This window comes from Marmota flaviventris, chromosome 4, assembly GCF_047511675.1.
Source record: "Marmota flaviventris isolate mMarFla1 chromosome 4, mMarFla1.hap1, whole genome shotgun sequence".
Classification (NCBI taxonomy): Eukaryota; Metazoa; Chordata; class Mammalia; order Rodentia; family Sciuridae; genus Marmota; species Marmota flaviventris.
Window position 1 is genome coordinate 74,505,625 of NC_092501.1, and position 9,509 is coordinate 74,515,133.

Sequence of the window (9,509 nt, forward strand, 5' to 3'; positions counted from 1 at the left end):
AGTGTTCTACTGTTTGTCTGCTGTCAGTTAAGGCATAGCTTTCTGGTGTTTTCCTAGCTGATTGTGCTTGTTTGTTTTTTCATATGTCAGAATCAGTTTGTCTAGCTTCATAAAAGCAGTTCTTGGTGTTTTTATTGGATTTACACTAAATGTATAAATTAGCACAGGGAGGAAGGTTATAAAGTCATTCCAGTCAAAAGCAAGGGATGTCTTTCCATTTTTTCAGGCCTAACGTGTCCTCCCAGGCATGTTTTAAAGTTTTCTCGCATGTAATGGCTTTACTTGTATCTTGGGTTTATTCCTGTTTTATGTTCTTTGTTATTGTAATATGGAGCTTTTCCCACCATTGTGTTCTTTTTTTTAAAAAAAAATCACCTGTATGCAAGTTGGAAAACGAAACAAAATAGACAGTTTCTAAGGAAAACAGACCAGCAACAGAAGAAATAGAGAAAGTTATCAATGATAAACATAGCACAAAGAATATAGATCAATATCATTTATGAACATCAATAAAAATTACTAAGTACAATACTAGGGAATAAAATTTTAGAAATTCTATTGTTTGTGAATAGAATAGGAAGCTTATAGATTTCCGTATATTAATTTTTATGTTTCATTCTTTTCTGAGTTATTGTTAAAGTTTTGTCATTGATATTCTAGGATTGTCTAGATGGGTTGTCATTAAAAACTTCAAAAAGAAGGATCGGGGACATAACTCAGTGGTAGGGCACTTGTCTAGCATGCACGAGGCCCTAGGTTCCATCCCCAGCACTGGAAAAAAAAATAAAGGAAAAAAACTGCAAAAAGAAAATTTTACTTTTTCATTTTATGTCTTTAATTGATTTTGCTTTTTTTTTTTTTAATTGCCTGGCTAGTAACTCAATTAAAATGGAAAGTGAATACTGGAGATAATATACATCTTTCCATTCTCAGTGGAAATAACTTCTATCGTTTACCCATGAAGTAAGATTCTGGTGTTATGACTAAGGTATATGTTTTATTATATTAAGGAAATATCATCACTTCCCAATTTGGGGGGTTTTCTTCTTGCATGGATGTTGAATTTTGTCAAAGGCATTTGCAGCATCTATAGAAATCTATGGATAATACTGAAACCACCAGCATCATAATATGGTTTATTAAATAATGGGATTCTTAATCTTGAACCAACCTTGATTTCTAGAATGACTCCCCACTTGGTCATAGAGTATAATTTTCTGACTGCTATGGGGTTCTATTTCCTAGTATTGTACTTAGTATTTTTTATTGATGTTCATAAATGATATGGATCTATATTCTTTGTGCTATGTTTATCATTGATAACTTTCTCTATTTCTTCTATGTTACTGGTCTATTTTCCTTAGAAATTGTCTATTTTGTTCAGTTTTCCAACTTGCATAGAGGTGATTTTTTTAAAATTCACTTTGTTCCATGATAATTTCTCCCTTTTTATTTATAATTCTGTAAATTTATTTTTCCTTTTATTTCCCTTGATTAAGCCATGCTAGTTAGTTGTCTATTTTGTATTATTTTTCAATAAACTAGGATTTTGATTTATTAAACTGGATCTGTGGTTGTTCTCTACCTTATTTTCGCTTTTTTCTTTATTACTTTCTTCCTGGTATTTTTGTTTTTATTGTATTTTGGTTGGAAGTTTTGTTTTATTTTTGTATAGGTTTTTTTTTCTTTTTGTAACTTGTACTTGGAAATTTAATTCACTTTTTATTCTTTATTGATATAAGTGTCAAGACTATGAAATTGTCCACTGATCACTGTATTAAGTTTGTCTCAGTGATTCTGATACATAGCATTTTTATGATTGTTATTTTTTAGAAATTCTATAATTCTGGTTTATATTTTCTCCTCATTGAAGAATTTATTAATAGGTTTTTGCTTTTCTTCTGTATAGCAGGGGAAAGGGTAAATATTAAAGTTGAGATTAAAGCATTTTCCTTAGTTATTTTAAAAGAGGGATAATTAATAACTCTCCCCCTTAGGGTAATAGTGAGTGTGAATAGAAGTGGTTTTTGTGAAGTTCCTGAGTTCTAACAGCCACTTCGCAAATAGCAGCTAAAGATGTTCTTTTCATCTCCTACAACCCTAGACTATTATAGAGGAAAATAGTATCCTGTTCAATGAACTGAAATGTGACTCTCGCTGTTTTCTTTGTTCTTATCAGTGGGTGTGCACAGCGTGGTGAAGCACGATGCGATCATAGATGGAGCCAGCCCGGATTATGTCCTGGTAGAGGCAGAAGCCAACCGAGTAGCCCAAGACGCCTTGAAAGCCCTGAGGCTCTCTCGACAAAGGTGTCTTGGGGCAATGTCTGGTATCCCCACCTGGACTGGCCTCAGGGGGACTTCAGGTGCACCAGCAGGAATAAAGTAAGAGATTGCTCCCTGCCATGTTTACAAGCAGGACAAACAGTGAAGACTAGCAGAAAAGTCAGGGCAGGTGAACATGCTCACCTGCTTGCTTATCTGCAGTAATAGGAAATCTCTCAGGGAAGCATTGTATACATCAGAGTGGGTGATTTGGGAAATACAATGGTCTTACCTTCTTCCTCACTTTCATTCCCTGCTTTCTAAAGCTGAATTTCAGGAGAAGTAGTAATCAGTTTTATTTGAAAGATGGTAAAGTTAAAAATAGTACAAAAGGGTTGGGGTTGTGGCTCAGTGGTAGAGTGCTCACCTAGCATGTGTGAGGCTTTGGGTTTGATCCTCAGCACCACATAAAAATAAAGGTATTGTGTCCATATACAACTAAAAAAATTTTTTTATATAGTGCAAGATTCAGAATAATGATTAAACTTTAATAAGATGATTAGCCAACTTACACCAATCAGTAATTACTATGCTCTTCAGTTTGCCATTTTTAGAATAACTTTCCTACCTATAATGTGAATGTGATTGCTTTCGTGTGCTGAATGAGGATACTGAGTGGGTCTCATTCCAAGATGCATCAGTTACTTCCCAGTAGAACAAAGTGGAATAATCAAAGCAGACAGGTTGAAAACCAAAAATGACATGCTTTTGAAACTATAACCTTGATGATGATAAATTTCCAGAACAAATTTAGCTGTTAAAGAAGTGTTTTGATCATCACATCACAAAAACTAACATTTTATCTACTGTGATTCTTTTTCTTATTTAGGAGTAGATTTGGTCAGAAAAAGAACTCTAACCTCTCTGTGCAGCATCCTTCAACATCTCCAACAGATAAATGCCAGGTAATAAGATAGCATGTTTGCTTTTAATGTGGGGGAGTTTCTTGATTGAATTGCCAGGAAAATTTCACCAAATTCTGGATATGAAGATGGTTATTGCCCTCAGAAAGTTAATACAGGGAAAAAAGTATTGCTGGGAAGACAGCCTGGAGGGAACATGCCTAGAGACCACCGTCCTCTAGAATGAAGCTACCAAAAACTACCTTGAGTGTTGGAGTTTATATTGACTATGTGCTTATCTCTCCCTGTTCTGGAGCACACCATATGCCCTAAGCACTTCAGTAAGAGGAAAACTGGGTCAAACTGCACCATTCAGCATTCTTTGTCTTTCTGCGTTAATGAGAAAACTTAAAAATTCCCAGGTTCAGATTCCAATTTTAGATTAGTATAAACACATTTAGGAATAGAGAACCTTTCTGACTGTCTGTTTTGTGCTTTTGAGTATTAGTTTGAGGCCCCTTCCAAGTTAGTTTTTATTGTTTTAGGGAAATTCACATGAGTTATAACATAGTATCACGGGAGAAGACATGTCTCCAAAGAATCCAAGGAGTTCCCAAAGAGAACTTGACTCAGGACCACCAGGGTTCTTGGCATATGTGATAGAAAAGAATTTGCAATACACGCCAAAGGCACAAAGGTTTATTTAAGAAAGTAGATAGAAATTCAAGGAAGAATGGGGCACTCTCAAAAGAGATGCCTTTGGGATAAAGCAAGGAATACACATTCAAGAGAAAATGCAGGAAATCTTTAGAGGGAGAGACGGCAATCCCTTGGTGTGGGATGTTAATATTCATAGAGGGCTGGTGCTAGATACTGGATTAGAAGTGGATCCAGGTTGGAGCTACACAATTTGTACCAGTTTTCCCTGCACTTGCACATTGCCCTTATGTTACAAGGGCATGGATTCAGGGGCTTGCCAACCAGGAGTTTGCAATTATTCATGGTTTCTTTCTGCATTTCAGTGGTATTTGGACTTGTCTTTTGGCACTCAGTATCTCTCCCTTTATTCCCTAATTCCTATCTCTGTAGGAAAGAGTGAGAAGGCTTAAAAGTGAAGAAAAAGTGTAGCTGTGATATTGCTGCTTATCTCACTGAGTTTCAGTCAGGGTGCATGAGAAAATAAGAACAGAATAAGACTCCTAGCCACAGAAAGTGTCTCCAGGAAGCCTCCTGGGAGCAGTGCCTGAAGGACAGCCCTTCCACCCTGCCTCCCTCTGCTCTTGTATGCAGAGTGGAAACCCATGGAGTGGCCTACTGTTTCTTCCTTTTTATTTATTTATACACACACACACACACACATAAAAAATTAGTTATGCATGACAGTAGAATGCACTTTGACACATCATACATAAATGGAGTATAATTTCTCATTCTTCTGGTTGTACATGATGTAGAATTACACCAGTCATGTAGTCAGTCATATATGTACATAGGGTAATAATGCCTGATTCATTCTATTGTCCTTCCTACCCTATACCCTCTCCCCTCCCTACACTCCCCTCTATCTAAAGTAACTCTATTCTTCCCTAGCCCTGCCCTGTATTGTGAATTGGCATCTGCATGTCAGAGATTCATTCAGCCTTTGGTTTTTTGGGATTCGCTTATTTGGCTTTGCATGATATTCTCCAGCTCCATCCATTTACTGGCAAATGCTATAATTTCATTCTTTAAGGCTGAGTAATATTCCATTATGTATATATTTGACATTTTCTTTATCCATTCCTATGCTGAAGGACACCTAGGTTGGTTCCATTGTTTAGCTATTGTGAATTGAGCTGCTATAAACATTGATGTGGCTGCATCACTATAGAATGCTGATTTTAAGTCCTTTGGGTATACACCGAGGAGAGGAATAGCTGGGTCAAATAGTGGTTCCATTCCAAGTTTTCTGAGGAATCTCCATACTGCTTTCCATAATGGTTGCACCAATTTGCTGTCCTAGTTTTAGGAAATATTCTTTAACTGTGTATGGACTCAACTGTCTGGCTTACTTCCTTTCCTTTGGTGTTATGTGGAGTTTCATTCTTTCCACCATTACCTCACCACCTGGCACCTGAATTATTTTTCAATCCCCCACAGCCTTTGGGGAACGAAGTAGGGACATAATCTAGAATTCCACCTATCAATGCTCTTTTTCCTGCAGGATGGTGTCATGAAAAAGGAGGGAAAAGATCATGGCCCTGATCACTTCAGTGGAAAATTAGAAGATTCAGAGTCTTCTTCTGGGGCTCTTGCTTCCTCCTCACTCTTGGCCAGAATGAGAGCGAGAAATCACCTAATTCTCCCAGAGCGGTTAGAGAGTGAAAGTGGACACCTGCCAGAGGCTTCTGCCTCTCAGGCGCTCACCACAGAACATGATGACCTGCTGGTGGAAATGAGGAACTTCATAGCTTTTCAGGCCCACATTGACGGCCAGGCCAGCACTCAGGAGATTCTACAGGAATTTGAGTCCAAGCTATCAGCGTCACAGTCTTGTGTCTTTCGGGAACTATTGAGAAATCTGTGCACTTTTCATAGAACTCCTCGAGGTGAAGGAATTTGGAAACTCAAGCCAGAGTACTGCTAAACAACACTAAATTTTCAGTCATGTCTTCTACTGGAAGTGTGTGATTACCAACTTGTGCTTAATAATCATATGTTTGTCAAGGAAAGTTGGCTGCCCCTATGTTTACTTTAAAATGGCATCTACCTCATAACTAAAACTTTAAAGAAAAAACTCTTCTCCAAAACTGAAAAGTTTTAATAATGCTATTAGAAGAAAAATACTTGGATGGATTGTTTTTTTCCATTATGAATTGTGTTCTAAAATCAGGGACTTAACAGTTGCTTCTTGGAGCACATTTGTTCCTTTACCCAAAAGATGGTGTCAGGGAGCATATAACTATTCATTTAGAAGTTTACAGAATAGAGCTGCGTGCTGTGGTGCACTCCTATAATCCAGTGACTCAGGAGGCTGAGACAAGAGAATCTCAGGTTGAAGGCTACCATCAGCAACTTAGCGAGACCCTTTTTACTTTAAAGTAAAAAGTAAGAAGGGTTGGAGATGTTTCTCACTAGTAAAGCTCCCTGGGTTGGATTCCCAGTACTCAAAAAAAGAAGAAAAAGAAGAAGTTGTAGAATAGAAGTCTCAATTCTTTTTATTGGTGCTAAAAACATGTCTTACATTTAGTCAGCCTATTCAGTAAATTAGTTTATCAATATCTGATAACAGTATTTTGATGCATAATTTTTAAATGTTTAAATTTATCATCTGCCATACATGAAAAGATAATATTTCAAATTTACATCATATTAATTGCCTTTAAACAATCCTTCTTGAAAAAATATAATTAAATTTGCAGGTTTTTTCCCCCTTTTTTGGAAGCTGGGGAGATTTAATCCAGAGCCTCACACATGCTAAGCATGCACTGTACCTCTGAGCGACATCTCTAGTCGGAGAGCGTTTTTATTAGTAAAGCATGAAAGCCTGGTAATAAATAATAAAGCAGATATTTGTCGAAAGTTTTAGTGTACTCATTTTACTCTGGCTTTAAGCAAAACATACATTTTCCTCCCTATTCTCACTATTGGTTTTAGGAAAATAAAATGTGTTATCATAAAAAAAAAAAAAAAAGGAATATCCAAGAAAAACCAAAAGTACATGCATGAAAGAACACATGAGTGCTACACTGTACTTCACTGTACAGGACCACCACGGCCAGGCATCCCTTCCTCACCATGAGGTGACCACCCTGCAGTGCTCTCTTTGTCCTCTTGCTGGCTGGTGTCTGAAGATCTGTTGTTTCATTTGTTGAGCTTGGTTTGCTGAGGGCACTGATTGTTGTAGATGTGACCACAGTTGTCTAAGTCATCTTCTTTCTAGTGGCATTCACCTCTTGTGCTGACATTCACTGTGATACTCTCCTGTTTTAATGGTTTGGTTTTCAGCTAATTGTGTACTTAGAGACTGTTAGAGTCTGTTATATTTATGGCTCTGTGATCGTGTAACCTTAATCCTCAGTTTATTTTCTTAGCTTTGCTTTTCTTGTTTACTTCTCATAGTTTTTTTTTTTATCATTTCAAGTCTTGTTTTCTCAAGTTCATTGCATTCCTTAAATTTCTTCTAAGCCATCACAGTGCATTTTTTTTCTTGGATGTGTTTTCTGCAACTTGCTATTTTTTTCTTTGTCATTTCTTTGTATTTTGCTTGCCTCCCTCCCATGCGGTATTCTTAAATCTTAAACTCATGCTTAAGTGAACAGCTTTTCCCTGCAACACAGAGGGGAGGGTTCTGTGCAGGTGGTGCCCCTGCCAGGATGCATGTGGCTTTGGTTGGGGAACCCTGGTTTGAGACTTGCTGTTCTTTCTTTAGATAGCTTAGGCCAGGGTTCCCTTCCCTTAGCAGAGTTATATTCCTATCAGGATTTTCTGCTTCTTTTCTTGGATTCTGGCTTATTCATTTTGTTTGCTTTTAGTTTGATTCATATATATATTCATATATATTCATTTTGCTATTATTATCTAGAAGTCTTAGAATGGATTTCTAAACCACTCAATAAATCCTAAAGAGAATCAAAACGTGTGACTGTTTATGGGGTACATTTTTATTTTTGTAATCATTAGCATATAAGAAAATTGTATCTCCCCCTCCTGGCTTGTTCTCAGGGTAAAATACTGATCTGGTTCACTAGTGAGGAGCATTTGGACATTTTCCTTATAGAGTCTGAATCTAAATTATATTGAGCTAGAGAAGTTGTAGCCTTCTCTTTGAGCAAGAAATAAAAGTATGATGCAATAAGTGCAAGATAGTCCTCTTTCCGGTTCTGCTGCTGACAAGCCATGGTCTTGGGTAGGTTGTGTACCTGTGATCTATAAACATGGTCTTTATGCCTCCGGGGTGAAGGGCATTGAAGAACAGTGCTCTAAATGGAAAGGTTTTAACAATATAGAGTAACTTATTCATTTAGATGAAAGTTAATTTTTGGAACATGAAGTTCTTTGTACAATGTGAATAGATTTAATGTATTGAATGTATTATATTAATACAAATAAAGGACTTGAATTTTTTTGTCAAGTTTTTAAAATTCCTTAGTTACTATGTGAATGTACCGTCACTGTTAAAAAATTTCAAGCAATACGCATGCTATCTATCTTCCCACCCATGCACCAATCTTGCTTCTGTTCCAGAGCTAAATTCTATATTTGGAATGTATATAGTTCCTATACAGATATGTGTGTGTGTTCTTCTAGGCTGTTTTCCACACATTTATGAAACAAGTAGCAAAAATTTGTTGCCATAATGTGTGTATTTCCCCTTTCTTCCTTTAATAAAATTCCTGAACTTTACTTGGACACATGGTTGTTCAGCTAATGATTATACGTCTCAACCTCTGTGATAGTTGAGTATGGCCACATATTGAAGTTTGGGGCTGTGGGATGTAAAACTTCCAGATAGGGTCTTCAGTAAGGAATTGGAGTGTATACTCTTCTTCATATTCCCTTCTTGCTGGTGGGAATGCCCATTGGGAGCTTCGGCATGCCCTGGCATCTCCAAAGAGGTTATGTGTTGAGGATGAAGAAATTGATCTGCCAGTATTGAACTGTGCTCTTTGCTCTGTTACTTAAGAGTAAAATACACTACTGACTTATTTAAACCATTGTATTTTGGAGTTCCTATTATAGGAGCTAATTTATTACATGTAATTTACATTAATGGAATTATATCATCCTTATTGCATCTAAAATTAACATTATATACAGACATCTTCTCATTCTTACAGCTATACTTTCATGGAATTGCTAGGTTAAAAATAATAACAGTTTAAAAAGTTTTTTAGTTGTGAATGGACATTTATTTATTTATATGTGGTGCTGAGAATTTAACCCAGTACCTCACACATTCCAGGCAAGCGCTGTACCACTGAGCCACAACCCCAGCCCTCATTTTAATATTTTGCAATGAATGTAGTGAACTTATTTCCTCCAATTCACAATACATTGAAAGGACCTGTTTCTCCACACCCATGGCAGCAGGAGGTAGACAGTCTCAGGCTCAGTAGGTTTTTGTGAAAATCTTGTGGTTGAAAATAACCTTGGTTTAACTTGAATATTCCTGATTACCATAAAACCAAACATTTCTATGTTTATTGATTATTTGTAGATCTCTGCTGGGAGCCATTAGCCAAGTAGGTATGACAATTTCCTTGCCAGCGTACCCCATGTTGCAGTGACATTGAATGTAGGTGACCTTGTTCAAGGACCAAGGCGGATTAGGGCGTTCCCGGTTTAGGTTCCAGGTTTAAGG

The 9,509-nt window shown here is 36.9% G+C and overlaps 1 protein-coding gene across 4 annotated transcripts in view; it reads left to right on the forward strand.

Annotated features, from left to right (window-relative positions):
- Ercc6 (ERCC excision repair 6, chromatin remodeling factor) overlaps positions 1-8,557 on the forward strand; it is an 81,467-nt gene extending 72,910 nt beyond the window's left edge. For all 4 annotated transcript variants that reach the window (XM_071611277.1, XM_071611279.1, XM_071611278.1 and 1 more), the window contains 3 exons: positions 2,180-2,384; positions 3,154-3,229; positions 5,370-8,557. In XM_071611277.1, the coding sequence (XP_071467378.1) occupies positions 2,180-2,384; positions 3,154-3,229; positions 5,370-5,792 (704 nt within the window). In that variant the 3' untranslated portion in view covers positions 5,793-8,557. The remainder of the gene's footprint in view (positions 1-2,179; positions 2,385-3,153; positions 3,230-5,369) is intronic.
- Positions 8,558-9,509: the final 952 nt, after the last annotated feature.